An 18671-nucleotide genomic window follows, 5' to 3' on the forward strand; every position below is an offset into this window, starting at 1 on the left:
ACCACACACACACAAACACACACGCACACACACACACACACACACACGCTTCAGCAGTGATGGCTACCAGGCCATTTTCTATGACCCGTCTCTTTAAAAGCACTTAAAACAACACAAGAACATTTGTCTTTCTTGGTTCTTAAGTTCTTATCCGACTTATGCTGAATTTTTTTTTTTACTGCACATGGATTATGTGCAGTAGGGTAAGTTTTGTTTTTGGGCTGGTTCATCTGTCTAAATCTGACTGAGCATCATCCACCCATCCATCCAATCGTCTACACCACCTATCCTTTTCAGGGTCATAGAGGGCTGGAATTTATCACAGCTGTCACTGAGTGATCACTTGACCAAACAGAAGCAAAAACAGATGAGATAAGTGCAAAAACAGATAGTTAAAGGCATGATTCCTCCCCTACTCTCATCAAGCCAACTCATAAATTCATCCCCATACACAAGTTTTTATGGGCAGACAGATTTTACTCTGTGGGCTTGAGCACAAGCTCTTAGATCAGCAGTTCATTTGGAGCCTGAGGTAAGATCACACCAGGATCCAGTGTCATGGTGGACTGAGCTCCTCTGCTCTAGCCAGAATCTTCATTAGTCATTCACTGGTAATAAATCAGAGAAAGACACAGGTTTTACAGCTGTGGGTCAGCGGCAGTGGAACTGTTTCATATTCAAGTGGCACCAGGGTGCACGATTATGTTCTACATCAAACACTAACTTTTGTCTGATAAAATTGTGACCATAATGATTTGTCAGCAGGTTTTCAGTCCTGCTCTGCAGTAGTGGATTGCATGCAACATTTGCCGGTGTTAACACTTCAAGGAGATCAAGAGGGATTTAGAATGTGTCCATCATCACCCTGGACAGGTCACCAGTCCATCACATAGAAACAGACAACCATTCACTCTCACAGTCACACCTACGGTCAATTTAGAGTATCAATCAGCCTCGTCTCCTCTTGATGTCTTTGGACTGTGGGAGGAAGCTGGAGTACCAGAGAGAACCCACACAGGAACAGGGAGAACATGCAGACTCACACAGAAAGATCCCGTGCTGGAGCTGGGACTTGAACCAGGAATCGTCTTGCTGTGAGGCCACAGTGCTGACCACCGTGCAGCCTCATTTCTCCGTATTGTGTCACTCTTTTCTGATTCTAAAAATAGCTTCTTAGAAATGCCAGTAAAGCTTTTAAGACGTCCCAGACATTGGTGAAGCACGAGCAAAGTGTAAATTCTTGTTTCCATAAAACTTTGACAGATTAATAACTGATATCAGTGGAATACTGACCACTGTTTGTTGGTCAATTAATAAATCCAAGCCAAGCCTCCATGTTAAGCTAGTGGAGCTGGGTAGGGTTACCTATACTTATATATTCTGTAGCTGTAAGAATGAACATTAATCAAAATCATATATAATGAATAATGTAAAATGCTTTACAATAATGGAACTGTCTTAAAATTGCAACGTGAAAAAGAATTCATTATATATAGTTTTGCCAATCCTAAAATACATACAAAATAAAATGCTCGGCTGGTGTATCATCACTGCGGTCTTGATTTAAGTCAGTGACTCAGTGGCTCTAACACCAAAAAAAGATGACCCATCCCTTGTTGTCATGGAGATTAAGGTGAGGTAGGGACGGGGAGTCAGGGAAAGGACAAAGAGAGTTTTATGATCCGCTGACCATATCTGAGCATGGCCCAGTATGAAGCTTACTGGTATCAGCAAACAGACAGCTGGTGGCAGCTTAGCACTGGCAACCGCCACTGGAAGAGTCAGCTGACAGGACCCAGACAGAGGAGGATGTGCTAGAGGATGGAAATAAAGTCAAATACTCTTAATTTTTGTTGTTGTTTTTTTTTTTTTAACTTGTTGATGTACAGTGCACATAGCGGCTTTCCAGTAAGTCTGCTGGTCCAGAGAAGCAGGCTCCTGCCCTGTTAACGTCTGCTGGGGGCTTGTAGAGTGTGAAGATGGTGCAGAGCTCAGTGCTGGAGCCTCGCCTTGGACTTTATTGCAGGCTCAGCCTCTGTGAACCAACACCAGACTGACAAATGCCTGGGAGGTGATTGAGTGAAAGCACAGAAGTACCCAGAGGAAAAACAATTCTGGACTGAACCCTCAAACAGCCTCATATAATGGAGCTGTAAACACCCCCAAGCTTGAAAAATGACAGAGAAGAACTCCCTGTTTGTAAGGTTACATCCAGTTACAGCTGGGCTCGTAGCTTAACCAGACCGTTTGAAGTCTAATCATGCACGTTCAAAGGAAAAGCTCAATTACCAAGGGATACGCATTACTGCATGAGGACTGCAATTTTAAAAAAGTTTTAAGGTGTAAGCACCACATAAATCAAGAATAATTCTGGTTTATTACAACTGCAGACTGAATTTCACAGCTCTGGATACTGTATATAAGTGACGCTGGGATAAATGATCTAAACTGCTGAGATGGAGGTTAAACCGTGGGCATGTTCGCACCTTTAGTTTATTGGCTCAGGATTGGTTGAAGAGTTTGTAAACTTGGAGCATATTCTCCTCACTTAAGTTTGTTTCACCAGTTAAAATCTAAGTGATGCGTCACAGCAGACCACATGCACTCCACGAATAAACCATATCAGAGTTTATTCGTGACAGGACCGCAAACAAGTCCGTTTTTATAATCACGACATCAGAATCCTTTATAGTTTTAGCACCGCATTCTCCCCGGACTTGTCTCACGTTTCAATTTGATCCAAATTACAAGTGTCAAACCTTCCTGGGCTAAAGGCTGGTCCATTGTCAGACCTGACTATAGTCCTGAAAAGTCAGGTCTCTGTTCCCTGATCGCTTCAGGTGGGAACGTCAAGTCATTACACAAAATGATAAAGGGCATTAAAACACCCTCCAAAAAAAACATTGGTACTGTTGGCAAAAATGTTCAGTTACACAATGTAGCAGAAAGATTGTGTGTAAGCTTTGGCTATTTACATCTCTAGGTTTAGATAATAACTTGATTTCACTGCTTTCTTTTCAGAAAGGGTTTCTTGAGAGATGTTATTTGAACAAGCAAAACAATCCTTGTCGATTAAATGAAAATAGCTGGTCTTGGTCGTGGAAGTGGCTCTCTATCTGTGGTGTACCAGATTCACCAGAACATAGCTTTCTCTTGAATTTTTGGCGTTTATGAACCACCAAATACCGCTAGTCTCAACTGATCCCATCGGTAGTCCCACTCACGTACCTGGTGTCTTTTTCCTTCCACGAATCCTCCAGCAGGCAGACCTGTTGCCGTACCTGTCCTTACAACCACTGCTCTACCTGTTACGCAGTATTTCCAGAGGCTTCTGTACCAGTGGTACTACAAACAAACAAGTACCATTAAATTTTTCAGAATTTGGCATTAATTTGTTTCAGAATTATCTAATAGAATCAAAAGAAAATCTTTCAAGCCAAGACTCAAAGCTCTTGACAATCCATATTTTGTGCTCGAATTGAATGATTCGAATTATTTTTCAGAGACATCTGACCTTATACGTCCTTGTGAAGAGCAGCTACTTCATAATCAGTGTATTTGGGTTGAAGATGAAGTTTGTCATGGTAAGCCACACCGTCTCTATTTCTTCCTCTTCCTTCAATGTGACTGCTCAGGGTTTGTTTGTTTTTTTCCAATCAAGTCTCAGGAGGAAATGATCCACCACTATCTAAAAGCCTTGCTTACTTAGCAGCGAAGACAAGTCCACCATAATAGCTCTATTATTCCTCCATCTCCCATTTAAACTGCCAACCTGGAGCACTTCTTCTCCACAGACTCTCAGGACCAGGTCGGCAGTGGAGTCCTTGATTAAGGACAAACATTTAATTAAAGTCTTTGGTATCAGAGGTGACAATACACTTGAGAAAAGTGTCACACAAACAAATGCGGCATGCAGGCTTCAGACATCCTGGGGTAGGGCGGTCAGGCTGATGTGCAAAATGCCTCATGGGATATCCATTTCCACTTGGCTGGCTGCAGATCCAATCAGCCAGCAGGAGAAAACTCCACTGCCAATGAATCACTCATCCACTGGCCTTTTTGCTGCATGACAACATTTGAAATACTAAATGTAATTGCCACCTGGAAAATGAATCATGTGCCACTTATCTGCCAGGTCAGATCTAAATTCCAAATTGAGCAATTAAGCTATGGCGCTAATCCCCATGTTTGGGTCCATTGACAGATTACATGTAGCGCTACAGCATGTATGAACCCTCCTAACTGCTGAGGGTGTTGAGTCTTGCTGATACATCATGCATTTATTTACCAGTCAGGTCATGCTCCCTGCTCCCTCCCATCGCTCATAAACTATCCACAAGGCCAGAGAGATGTAAGGCGGCCATATTTACAGCCCTGAAAGCAACTGGAGGTTAACAATGAGGCCTGGCTGCTGCTGTTTATGAGCTGCTGTAAAATTGCCACAATGATTAAAATCTCCACCAGGTGAAAGACAATGATGCAGGCTTTTCTCTCAACCTTCTTGTGAATTATCTCCTCACCCTCCTTCACTCCCTCCCTCTCTCATCCCTGTGACCTTGTTTGCTGGGCCTTACCTTTGCTAACTGGCCTTTTATAGCACCATGTCTTATTATTGTCCTGGAATGCGGACCGAGTGTTGTAATCCTACCTGTTGGTGTGTGTGTGTGTGTGTGTGTGTGTGTGTGTGTGTGTGTGTGTGTGTGTGTGTGTGTGTGTTGGATGGTCACAAAAACAGATAGTAGAATTAAAAACATTCATGATGTCTCATGCTGCAGAGTGATGCGCTTTGTCTTTTTTAGTAAGGGCGGAGAACTGTCTCAGCCTTCAGTTAGCTCAACGTCTCCTCTAAAGCCCAGAAACCATTTCAGTTCAGGCTGGTGTTGAGAGTGAGTAGGGAGATACGAGGATGAAGTGCCTGTGAAGATGAGAAAGATCCAACACCGATTCAGTCGTCTGCAAACACTTCAGAACTGACTAAAATAGATTGCTACTTGTAGCTGATCCACAAAGCAACACAGAGGACAGATGTGAACGGGGTGCTGTACCTGGTGGAAATACCAGGTTCGTTTAATTACCAGAAGTTTGCAAAAAAAAAAAACAACAACTCTATGGCCCTGCTCACACTTTGAATGCACCACGATGTGACTTCTGTGACCGTATGTCATCAGATCTCACTTTCTCAATATATATTCAAGTAAACGCTGAACTGAACAGGTGTATTTCGCTCAAATCAAGCAGAGATTAAACATAGCAGATCGATGTCATTTTTAATTTCCTGCTGTTAATTGTGTCAACCAGCACAACCATAAATGTACAACCCTTTAAACTAGTGAAGCAGCTACTGTCTTGTTTTGAACAAGCTGTCTGGTTGCATTCTAAATGCGGAGGGAGTGAGATTGTTGATAGCCGAGCTAGATTGACTTTTAATGAAAGAAAGAGAAGCTCAAAAGCATATGGTGATCTAAATAAGAAAAAAGAAACGTGTTTGATAATCGTTACTTCAATATCAGTAGCAATAATCCTGATAACAATTTTTGCCATAATCGAGCGTCACTGCCGTAAATTTACTTTGTCAACCAGAAAGTTCAGGATACGTTTGAAACTTCATGTGATGCTGTCTGAATCTGCTTCCTTCTCTCATTATATTTCCTCTGATATCAGAAAAACACCATATTGAAGAGGCTACCTTGGTACTACATGGTGTCATGACATAAGCCGCTGCCTATTTTAAACCACACTCCACTCTGATGCCAAAAGCAACATTACGTTCCCTCGCAGCCATTTCTGCGGCTGCTGTGAGTAGTCATGACATAAACACACCAACACTTCACTTTATGATATTATTAAGACTCTGATATGACAAGCAGAAAGCCTGGCAACACATTTACCCCCTCACTCAACATTAAATCAATGTTAATAATCCCCAGCGTCATCTAATCTGCTTCCCTCCTGTGTAGTTTATTGCCCTTCAGCCTTCTTGTCGTCTGTGAAACACCAACCCTCATCTTTAGCCTTCAGTGCTCTTCCTTCTCAACAGGGATGGAACCAAGGCGCCACTCTTTCGTAAAAGCCGGCAACAGAATAAAAAAAAAACAAATCTCATCCACATCAGGGACACAAACATAAAGGATTTGATGTTGAAACTCATATTGTGTGAATCCTTGCATTCATGCAAATGGTGAAAGTAAGTGTGTGTGTGTGTGTGTGTGTGTGTGTGTGTGTGTGTGTGTGTGTGTGTGTTCATGTTTATTAATGAGGTACATTTGCTGGAAAATAAAGTGACCTATAGATAGAAAACACAATCGTCTTTTTTTGGAAAAGGTTTTTTTCTGTTATGCTTTTATCGCGTCAGTTTTACCGTAAAGCCCAGCATATTTGTGCATGCCAAATACAAGGGCCTGTGGATATCCAAACAATTGCCATGTGAACGTTTGTTTCTGTGGCATGTTAACTATCTGTACCAATAAGTGTACTCCCTACTTCACTATCTGTACCAATAAGTGTACCTGACATTAAAATGCATGTAACACGAAGCTCAAATTGAAGCCCCACATATAACAACTTTGACGCAAGTTATCACCGGCAGAATTGCCCCAACGTGAACTTGTTCTTCATGCTATTTTTACTAACTACTTCACTCCCCCACTATTTTAGCACCACGGTGGAAAGACAGAGAAAGCAACAAATAAAAGTCGAGTTTCCCTTTTATTGTTTTGCAGAGGCTGGCTGAGCCTCAGCCTCATGCAGCAATCAGCGCTCTCTGAATGGGCACTGCACTCATTTAATCTGCAATTTTAGTTATTTGCGGGCAAACAAAGAAAGATGCAGAGGCAAACATTTGCTTCTCAGTCCCAGTCTTTCACAGGCAAAGAGGAATGTAATTACATCCTTTGCATAAGATCCTGCTCCTCATCTTCTCAACTCTATTTCACTGTTTCCTTTCATTATGTCCTTGGAGCTCTCCCACCTTCTTCTAGGCAAAAGTGGGAGAGAGTACCACTCTGTTTCCTCCATACATCTCCCAATAAACAAAAGAAATTTCAGAAGCGGGCATCCTTTCTTCACCCCGGCTCCCTCTATCACTTGTAGTCAGTGTTTTACAGAGAAACTAGGAGGCACAAAGTGACAGAAACATGAGGGAGCAAATAAAAAGTTATAGCAGGTGATGGACGATACCTCAGTCTGTGTGTGTGTGTGTGTGTGTGTGTGTGTGTGTGTGTGTGTGTGTGTGTGTGTGTGTGTGTGTGTGTGTGTGTGTTGTGACAGCCCTTGTATGGCCCTACTGTGTGGCCCCTGATTGAGTATTAGCACTAAATACTGCCAAGTTTCAGTTCCATTTTCTTTTAGGCTAACTATTAATCCTGAGTGTACGCATCCTCCAGGGCCTCAATGCTTGTTTTTATCCGTGCCATTTTGGTTTCATTGTCTGAAATTTTCAAACATGGCAGCTTTAGTGAGCTATTAGTGCGGCACAAAACACTAGAGGAGCTTAACAGAGGAAGCAAACAAGGGAGAAGGGCCTCTGTCCCCCTGACCCATATTACAGCACATTAAACACATTGAATCATCTCTAACCCTTTTGCTTTCTATTACACACACACACACACACACACACACACACGCATATACACACATGCCTGGTGTTGAGCTTATCTCAGAAAATACAGACCACAGCTTTGACCTTTCACACTGGCATTCTCTTGCCTGAGCAGCCTCTTATTGATGGAGTATCAATTATCTTTGGATTACATGTGGATGTTGAGTGACCAGATAACTAAAAACATAGTATATTTTACATACATACACATGCGCACACACACAACCACACACACACACGCTCGTGCGCGCACACAACCACACACACGCACACACATTCAGAGGGCAAGCGTCACTGGGACTAAGAGCTGGTGAATGAGCATAAATTACACATGAAAATAAAGAGGTTATAAAGATGAATGTCTTCAGGATGAATCGAGCTGACATGCAAATGTGGGCACATTTGAATCAGAGTGCTTATTACACATAAAGCAGTGTTGGAGAAAGCCCTAAATGTATTCTTTAGATCATAAATCCAAATAAGCACTTCCTGCAGCGGGTGCATCTTCTCTGGTTCATTGTAATTGTTATGATTCAGAGCGTGTTTAGCATCCATGAACACAGCTCATCGAAGGGATCAGCTTTCGAAGCAAACCAAATCTATCACCCATCATTTAGGGAACAAATGACAAAGCGATACTATTAAAATACATAACGAGCAGGCTTTAAACTTCCAGACATATTTCAGTGACTTCAGCAGAACGCTTTCAGTGCAGCCGCAGACTGACTGACTCATCCTCGCTGCCGCTTTTCATTTGACTGGTACAGAAGAGCAGCAGCCTGAGCGCTATCATCAGGTTTAGAGTTGAGAGGAGGGCCATTCAGAAGAGCCCCTGTCGGCTTTCCTTCATGACTCTTATCTCTCCCAGCACATTTCCTTAAGCCTTCACTTAAATCGATTTTGAAGACGACTGCATTTTATGAAATAAGATATATCGTCTACTTCTCTCAGCTGCTCCCCTCGGCTGCTCGACAGCCGCACACTAATATTGTAACCATTTGAGCTTCAAGTTTAACTGGGTCTTAAAACTCCTGTAGTTGCTACTTTTGTGTGTGTGTGTGTGTGTGTGTGTGTGTGTGTGTGTGTGTGTGTGTGTGTTTGTATGGTGTGTTAGAATAATGTTGCGCTGCACAGACATAGCAGGATCTGCCAGGAATAAAGACGCAGGTCAGAAATCAGTTGTATGCCTCCACAATGCGCGTCCGTCACAGTGAGCTTGACCTCTGACCTTTCAACACCACATTTTCTTAAGGTCATCCTTCTGTCCCGGAGGATATTTGTGCATATTTGAAGAATTCTCTTCAATGAGTTGATAGGATCATGTGAGGTGATGGAGACCTTGGATCACCATAAACTCTTCAATCATCCTTTAGTCCTATTGGATATTTATGCTAAATTTGAGGAAATTCCCTCAGGTGAGATACACAGTAATGAAAAATGAGACGTGCGGACGAATGAACAACTCAAAAACCTAAAACTTTCACTGGTGTGGGAGCGTGAAAAGAATTTAATAACCTCATTATCTGCCTTTTTTCTGATGTTTTGGCTAAAAGCAACCAAATAAAATTCCACAGATGATGTGAGACAATGTGTACTGTTGGCGGTTTGTGACTTTCTACGGTCATCTTAATTCAGTTCACGAAGCCACTTCTCAGGGACTTCCTTTAAAGCTCACTGGGACACTATAATTAGTCTCACGACCAGCCAAAGAAGTAAAAGCTTTTAAGTATCAAAAACGCAATTACTAAAATCTGATACTGGAGCTCTAATTCATTTGCATCTTTGTCTTCTTGACACAACTCAACATACAGAGAACATTTAATTACAGCACAGTCTGCGTCTAGAACATGATTATAGAGCGCCTCATCATTTTTATAGATACCAGACAGTCTTTCAACATGTGCAGCCAGGATACCTGCATGACCATGTCAAGGTGGACTGGTGAATCTTGAGAGTTTTGAAGAGAGTTTTTATGTTACTGAAGTAAACGAACACCATTCGTATAAGAAAAGAAAGACATAATGATGATTACAAGGGAGTTTGGAAATGAATGCAGCATTGTTTAAATCTCTCACAACTTTTGGAGAGCGGCAGATGTTTGCTGAGCCACTGAGCACTTGCAAACAGAGATTACCCAGAGAATACTGGTCCTCTTGTATCATTCAAGTCTTCCAAGGGGGAGCATGCAGGTTCTCTCTTCACTTTAAATGAGCTCAGGCAAAGCCGGGTGAGTCAGATGTTCTGGTTAGATGCTTGGTTTCGTATGTAGCTGGCTGTATGTCAGTTTGGCCCGGTAGTCACGGCGTGTTGGAGGGTCATTAAAATGTCTGATTAATAGCAGACAGGTATCTGCTGCTTAAATAAAACTTTACTAATGGCAAGCAGGCCCGAGCTGAGCTGATGTCTTCATTTATTGGCCTGGTTCACAATGCCTACCAGAGATGTGTGTGTGTGTGTGTGTGTGTTTTTGTGTGTGTGTGTGTGTGTGTGTGTGTGTGTGTGTGTGTGCGTGCGTGCGTGTGTGATGTCTACCTGGCTGAGCTGCCTACAGCTTTGCAACTTCCAGCTCTTTCTTTCGACATTGATTTTCCTTTGATAATGGCCATTACATGTTTCTCTTAATTTCATCATCAGAGTGAGAGAGCAGTGGGACATTCCTGCCCTTCACCTGATGTTCTTAAAACGTAAGATGTTCTTGAAGCGCAGATGGTTTTCAGTGTCTCCACAGAAGCACACATACCTCACGCTGACTAGACTCTCATCTGCTGCTCTGCATAATGTAAAGATAATGGAAATTCAGAGGTGGAAGTGCAGGTGCAGGTTATGAATCTGAGAAAATTATGACTTCAGGTTGTACAGGGGGATTCAGAAGGCATCACAACATCATTTGAACCAGCGTGACCTCAATGTGTGTTAAAGTTGGAGCCTGGGATTTAAGCAGCCTCTCCCTGATAATTTGCACCAGGCCAAAGCAGTAATAAATGGAAGTTAGCAACGATGAATTAACAAAGGTCCCTCTTCTCGACCCCAAACAAATACAGTTCTAGAACAGTTATTCACTAAATTCCATACTTTAATGGATGCAGCTCTTCAATTACTGTTCATCATTGACAGACTTTTGAAGAAAAAGACAGAGACAGAGTTGTGGTTTGTCCAGCAATCCAGTTTAACAAAAGAGAAAAAAGAAGAAGCAACTTTAGCAGTTTCTTTTCTCCCGCAGAACTGAAACTTAAATCAGAAGAAAAAGGTTTTTGTTTTTATCTCTTGTTTTACCCCTAGAACTTACTTATAACTCTGCTTTGTAGTTATTTGAGTTTTTTTCTGCTGTATGTAACTTATTCAGTCTGTTTTTAGTCAAATTTAAAAAAAAAAAAAAAACATTTTCCACATTTTTGACTAAAACAAGTGGGATGTCAAGCATGGGATCTTTCTGTGTGGAGTCTGCTTGTTCTCCCTGTTCCTGTGTGGGTTCTCTCTGATACTCCAGCTTCCTCCCACAGTCCAAAGACATCAAGAGGGGACGAGGCTGATTGAGAACCCACACAGGAACAGGGAGAACATGGAGACTCCACACGGAAAGATCCTGTGCCTGAGCTGGGACTCGAACCTGGAACCTTCTTGCTGTGAGGCGACAGTGCTGACCACTGCACCACCGTGCTGCTCAGTTAATTTTATAATTGATAAAAAAAGGTAAGTATTTATGTTCTTTTGGTTTGTTTTTTGTTATTTTTTAAGACTATGGTGGCTGAGCCCTGGTCAAAACATCAGAAATTATTTTCCTCTAAATGAGTTTGTTGCTATCTGACTGACTGACCACGTCAAGTTAATATTATCCTCATCACTTCACAAAGGATCCATCAGGAGGACATTTCTCACACTCAATCTTCGCGGAAAATCAGATCAGTTGTAAATATTTGCTCAGCCGGCCTGGGACAGATTTAGACTTCAAGTCACCAAAGAGTTTTCTTGGTTGTTGGTTGGTTGGATGAAACAACCAAGACAAATCTTTGTCCACATCTTTAATTTTGGTTTTGTGGATATGCTGTGCGTTGCTGATCATCCTCATCTGAACTCCATGCAGGAAGTTAACAGGAGTTTGTCCTTTCGATTGAAGCGGGCTCCAATGTTTTGGACAATAAGTATCTATCCAAAATTAGATTTAAACCTAAAATCCAGCCACTGATAAAGAGAACAAGAGCGGAAGTGTTCAATTGTCTCTGCGGTTTTACTTATGTGTGTAACACTAATGACCTTTGGTGGTGGTGGCCCAAACACGAACTGATGTTGTGGGAGGAGGTTAGACCAGTGCTTTCTGTGGCCCCGCAGACCTGGAGGATTAAAATACACAGTAGTGGGTGGGATGGGGTCTCCAGGCTGAACTACAGATGAAGTGACCAGAAAATCTTCCATTAAATAAAATTTGATAGGCTATTAAGTTTCATTGCTTTCGCATTCAGTTCTGTATCTTTAATATCTTCTCCATTATTGACCTGCTCAGTTTTGTGTGGCATTTCTCTAAATCGGAGGTTACTATGGCTGGCCACAATAAATACAAGTCAACAATATTGACCGTTGCTACACACGGATTGTGCGGTGCACACGTTGACATTTGGAACACAATCATAATAATCTGGCACCACCACACTGGATTAAAACCCCGATCTTTGATGATGTTTGAGTTCACTACTGACTCTTTACCTGTTTCCTCGTCTATTTTTGACACAAGTTGCATGAACACGTTTTAGCCTACCAAATGTAACATTACATTAATGCCATTACTTCTATCATTAAGGACAAACTTAAAATAACGTTTCTGTGACGCATTTTATGATGTGTGATTGTTGCATTTTTTTCCTGTTTTATCTGAATAAACAATAAAAATAATAAAACGTAATTCCTCTTGTCTATTTAAATTCACATAATTATAGTTTCAGCATTGATGGATTAATTATTCAATCCAGAATGGCAATGTGTCATCTAATAATTCATGATTCTCATCCCTAAATCAAGGTTTTAGATAATTCAGTACTGTGATAGTTGAATCCCTGATGAACACACACACACACACACACACACACACACACACACACACACACACACACACACACACACACACACACACACACACACACACACACACACACGGGAGCAGTAAACATCATTACTGCTTGGTCAGAGACATGTGGGGGCAGCAGGTGTGTGTGTCTAGGTAGTGATATCGCATTAATATTCCATCCAGAGCGGTGAGACACTAATGATGAAAGACAACCCGTGAATGTGCAAGAAAAAGACTCACTGCAGCCTCGTCCTCCCGGCTGTCGCTGGTGTCCTCACTCTTGTGGTGACCAGCGGAGGAGCGAGTGTCTCTCTTGCGGCTGGCGTCTGTCCCTTCCGTCTGCCTCTCTCCATCTGGGCCAAGGAGAAAACACTGACACTGTTCAGAAAGCCAGGCACTGTTATCATCGCTGCTGCCACTGTCGCCATCCTCATTAATCGTATCATTGTCACCGAGATCTCTATCATCATTATCATCATCATCGATAGCATAATTGTAATTATAATATCTTCATTAACATCATCATTATGGTCAACAATCATTTTCAGCTATCACTCAATGCTGAGCTGAGTGTAATCAAAACAAGATAAAAGTTTCCAGAAAAAATGAGATTAAGTGGAAAAGATTGTAATTGGAAAAGCAAAAGAGAAAAGAGAGAAGAGTAAGAACGGTCCAGAAGGGAAATGAAAAGGGGTGGGGTGGGGGGGTGGGGGGGACAGAGAGACATCAAGACTAGCTTTTCTTCCCATGATGTGGAGCTGTTAGGATGCTGACATGCTGACTTGCCACAGATGGATTATGGGAGTCTTGCTGCGCAATGATGACAGTTGTTTTGGCCACGAGAGAACAATTGGACCTTAAATACACTCATTACAAGAGTGTGCACATGCAAGTGTGGGTTTTTGTGTGTGTCCGTCACAGAGCATATGGTCAAAATTGCCCCTCAGTGCTGCCAGAAAAACTCACACACATACATAGACACACTGTCATGCATGATCAAACCCGAGTACAATTCAATACAGAGCAGTAACAGGATATTCGTCTCTTTACGAGGGCCTGCTTATTTGGAGTTACAAGGACCAAATGGATACTCAGAGGGTTTCCTATATGGGTTTTTACCTCTTCAAGGAGTTCATATAAAAAGAGAATCCATACTCTATTCCCTCCAATCTCATTTTATTTGGATTTCACTGCATTTGATCTCATTTGGCTGACAACACTGCTGCTGCTCCAATGGGCTGCCATAAAAGGTGGCGCCTATGCCATTGACTCCACTATAAAAAGCAGGAGGAGGGGACTCAGGTATCCCAGATGCATTTCACTGAAAGTGGTTCATTACTGTCTGCTGAGCAGGCTGGCTGCAGCGTGAGCACAGCCAGACGCACAAGGATGCATGCACGGACACACGGACACACCTGGGGAATGGATTGTGATTAAAAGACGGGGTGGGGAGAACGGGTGGCTATAAAGCATAATGAGAGTTAATGGTTTTCCAATATGTCCTCTTAACAATGAGCCGGAGTAGGCTGAATTGGATGGTATGCGTGCCTGCGTGCGTGCGTGCGTGCGTGCGTGCGTGCGTGTGTGCGTGTGTGTGTGTGTGTAGGGCTTTGCTTTACTTGTGGGCTATGGAATACATTGCAGCATCTCACAAACTATGGATTGTTGAGGGTTAAACTTAGTTCTAGGCTTACAGCAAAGATTAAGGTTTTGGTTGTGGCCGTTAAAGCAGCATCATGTAGTTTTGCCACAGAAATCTCTACAAAAGATATATCAATGTAATCTGGACCCACAGCAGTTGTATTGTACTAACAGCTAACATTAAACTGCCTGAAACACTGGCACTAAGGGTCTGTTCCAGTTCTACTCTATGCTGAAAATTCCAACCAAACTTCCAGGACTCAATAACAGCACTAGAAACCAGTAAGCAGCTGAATTTGCAAGATTACACTTGAATCCTTCTTGCCAAGCTTCAAGTAAAATGCTTGAGTCTTCACCAAAACTGGTTTGGCTAATTTGTTTCCTTTGAGAAGCCACATTAGGTAAATAACTACAGGTTCAAAACAACAATAGCAGCTGCAGAAGAGATGAATATAGCATCAGTTACATCCAAATTGGAGAGTATTTGCATAAAAGAAGAGCAAACAATGCGAGTGTACACTTTTCTCTACATGAAAAATGTTTTTGGTTTTAACTCTTCTACCAACTGGCTTCAGCTTCATCCTGAGTTTATTGATTTGATTGGTTGAAGTTCACCTCAACCAATCAAATCAATCAGACAGACAGATGGTTCATCCAATCGGTCTGCAGAGCATTTCTTGAAGGTGTCTGCCCTATTCCAGTTCCTCTGGAGGACTTCCCAGATGTTTCTGCAGAACTAACTGGTGTGTAAGATTAGCAAGCATTGAGAGCTCAGTGGAGGAATGCGTACAATAAGTGACACATCAGTGCGCCATGAAGCTGATGCTGAAGCAGTTAGTTTACTGTAAATGCCAAATTCAACATAATTTTTATTTAAAGGTTCAAGTCAAAAGGAATGTCTGACTGTAAGACGGTGTTTGTGTGTGTGTGTGTGTGTGTGTGTGTGTGTGTGTGTGTGTGTGTCTCCAGATTGATACAGTAAAGGCGGAGAGGAGAGACAGATTTATTTGCGCATGTTCACTCATTCATACACAGTGACACCAGAGAAACAACAGAATCACAAAACTATCAAAAATACATGTTTTTTTGTTTGTTTCTTGTGTAACTGCATCTCAGGAAAGTCTCAAGCAAACATAATCTGTGTTGATGATTTGTTTTCCTCTGTTGTCTGGGTATCATCTCGCCCGTCTCCTTCCACTGCCTTGACAATTTCACTGATTCCTGACAAGTGTAATAATTCCATCCGTGCCGGACAAACAGGCCCAGAAAGGTGAGTCCAAATCAGCTCAGGAAAGAGACAAGAAACAACCGCATAAAATAAAAGTGGAGGAAGCTTTCAGCCACTGCCATTTTCATGTCAAACGTGGCCACTTGAGCCACAAGAAGCGTGCTGTGAGAGCTGTCAGCCTGCAGTGCGACTCAACACCGACAGGCTAAGTACAGCCTCAGGGATCTATCAAAGCTTCACTGGATCAAAGAGCAAATACCAAAGAGCAGCATTCCCGAACCTCGTCTCACTTCAAGCCTTCTCGGAGACCATTGTTGCGCAGAAAATAGCAAGACATTTCCAACTTTCTCACTTTTGATCTTTCTGAGAAACTAAAACCATTTCTATGGAAAGTTCTGAAAGTAGATTTTAGTAGAGACGCATGTGTCTTATGTAAGGTGCATGTGTCAGAGAAGTCCTGGCGCTGAATCTACATGTCAACATGCAAATCACTGCAAAACAAAGCAATACTGTCTTTGTGTGATTTTGCTGTTTAACGTTGCTCTTTCTCTCGACAAACAGAAAATTGCACACTGGAGGAATCACATTTCCCCTTCATGCGTTTATCCAAGGCTATTATGAGGGGACAAAGCACCGGGGAGCGAGGTGAGTCTCCCCTTTTCCTCAATTTTCCTTTGCCTCTCCTCATTTCAATAAGTGACCATCTAAGTATGAATGAGGATGCAGAACACAAAAACCTCTTATCAGTTCTCTTATGAGACACCTTTTAGCTACAAAATAAGGACAGAAAATGGAGCAACACTGAGTTTTATGCTGGAAATAACCCACTGTAAAGAAGAATCCGGATCTGTGAACAGACAGGGATAATATTTATTGTGTATCAGTACTGTCAAAATATACATTTGGATATGTAGCTACATATCGTACATACATATACAGAGTTCTGAGTTCAGTTTTTGGTGGGCAAAGAAAACCAAAGAGTTGCTGTTTGCAAATACCTAGAAAAATTGTGATGGACACAAATAAGCCTGTATGCAGGCAAAAAGTTCTACTTAGCAAAGCAACTGAAGGATGGCAACATCTGAAAATAATTGGTTGACGACAGCTCCCTTTTGAATATCGATGAAGCTTCCGACAAGATGGTCCAGTAAACTGTTGATGGGAAGTTGTTGAACCAGTGGACATTCACAATTCTCAAAGCTAATCCCTCTCAGAGCCTTCAGACTAGAGTGATCTCAGCATCGTTTGACTGTGGCCGGTAGCAACATCGACGCTGTGGTGCTTCTTAATATCAAAAAGGTCATCTCATCTCTCATCGCTTGGTGACATAGCGAATGTGGGACGTACATTTCCATACAGTGTTCGAGCATGCAAGTGGCCAAGTGTGAGGGATATTTAAAACAATCGGGACATGAGTGATAACTCTTCATCCCAACACAGATTGAAGGTCTGTTACTGATTCTGTTCTTTATGCGGCTGATTAGTAGGATCCACAAACAATTACGAGGGTAATACAAACTTTCACGACTGCAGTCGGGAGTATCTGCTGGTGAAGAAGTAAAACGGAGTCCCATTTAGGCTGTTTATTGAAATCAATTAAAATTTCAAACATCTATAACATAGAAAACACGATGCTTTCGTAGATATGAATGCTGACAGTGAAATATGGGTGACACAGCACGTGAACACACAAGCTGTGTGCATATTGGGACAGGCCTTAAGATTCAAGAAGTACAGGATTTAGTTGTTGTAAGGATGTGATCTGATGAGACAGACCAATGAGAGATATTTCTCTGAATCATGGTTAGAACTTTCATTTTGCTGTTTACTTCTAGCAAAGAAAAGAAAAACATTCTGTGTATTCTGCTCTTTGTATATTTATCTTTTAATAAAAAAAATCTACAAAATGTATGCCCCCAGTGTTACATCCAAAATTCGACTGACTATCACTATTTTTTCAAGGTACTGCATCAGTGCGACCACTCCAGTACACAATCATAGATGGATGACCTTTATTGTTGTGTGGCTGTCGTTTAGACTCATAGGTAGCCCACGATGGTGTGGGGAGCAGCAGGGACAAGAGGGAAGTCTGACCCCTGCGGTGAGCTGCACTGGATTTTGGAGTCAGTCCCAGTTCCTGGACTGTGACGGGACTTCCTCAAGCCTTCACGCTGGCTCTAATGAAGTCATGAGGAGCTGACTGGCAGGTTAATGGAAGCCAATCGACTACAAGCTCTGCCAGCAGCACAAGGACAGCGGAATACTAATCATTTGGCAGCTTTTGCTTATGTTTGGCAAAATCAATGTCTTGAGGTCCTAAAACAGCAGCAGTATTTACCTTATGGATAAGATGGAAGAGAGCAACTGCTTTCTCGTATCAGAGTATATAGGAGACCATTTTCAACTTGGGTAACCCTATGATAAACCATTTACCATTTTTACCATATTAACACAATAAAGAAATTATAAGCAATCGTTAAGTAGCAGTACCTATTACGTTGAAGCCATCAGGTGTTTTATGGCACTAGATTACTTACAGGATTATATATTTTTAGCAGAATAAAGAAAGAAGGTTCTTTAAATTGGGGGCAGCATGGCTTGGAGGTAGCATGACAGTCTAGCAACCAAAGGGTCGCTGGTTCGATCCTCACTTCCCCTGTGACCATGTCGAAGTGTCCTTGAGCAAGATACTGAACCCCTAATTGCTCCTGACGGCCCTGCGATGGACAGGTGAACCCCACCTCTCGCCCAGTGTCAGCTGGGATAGGCTCCAGCCCCCCGCGACCATTAACGGATAAAAGGTAGAGTAAATGGATGGATGGATGGATAGACACTCTCACAATGCTAAAATGTACGCATTCATCAAAAAGCAATGTTTACTTTGATGACCGTCCTACAATCAAACATATTTCAAAGTCATCATCAGATTCTGATGCTCAATATACTGACACTGATGGCTGAATTTTGAGTCTGACTGCCTGAAGGATATTTTAAGCCTCATCATTTGCCAAAAATGTTTTAAAAAAGAAAGAAACAAATACATGAAATCTGAGGTTGAGGAACAACATTTTTATAGAGAGAAATTTGCAGACAGTGTACTGATTCCTCAACCACTGGCTAGCTAACATTAGCTAAAGCTAAAGAATTTA

General features: G+C 42.0%; 1 protein-coding gene across 1 annotated transcript in view; it reads right to left on the reverse strand.

Annotated features, from left to right (window-relative positions):
• Positions 1–18671, reverse strand: part of b4galnt4a (beta-1,4-N-acetyl-galactosaminyl transferase 4a) — a 170640-nt gene that overhangs the window by 100663 nt on the left and 51306 nt on the right. The window contains exon 2 of the mRNA XM_086208374.1: positions 12894–13006. Coding sequence (XP_086064500.1) covers positions 12894–13006 — 113 coding nt within the window. The remainder of the gene's footprint in view (positions 1–12893; positions 13007–18671) is intronic.

This window comes from Aulostomus chinensis, chromosome 7, assembly GCF_037954235.1.
Source record: "Aulostomus chinensis isolate RoL2024-O1b breed Wild chromosome 7, RoL_Achi_v1.0, whole genome shotgun sequence".
Taxonomy (NCBI): Eukaryota; Metazoa; Chordata; class Actinopteri; order Syngnathiformes; family Aulostomidae; genus Aulostomus; species Aulostomus chinensis.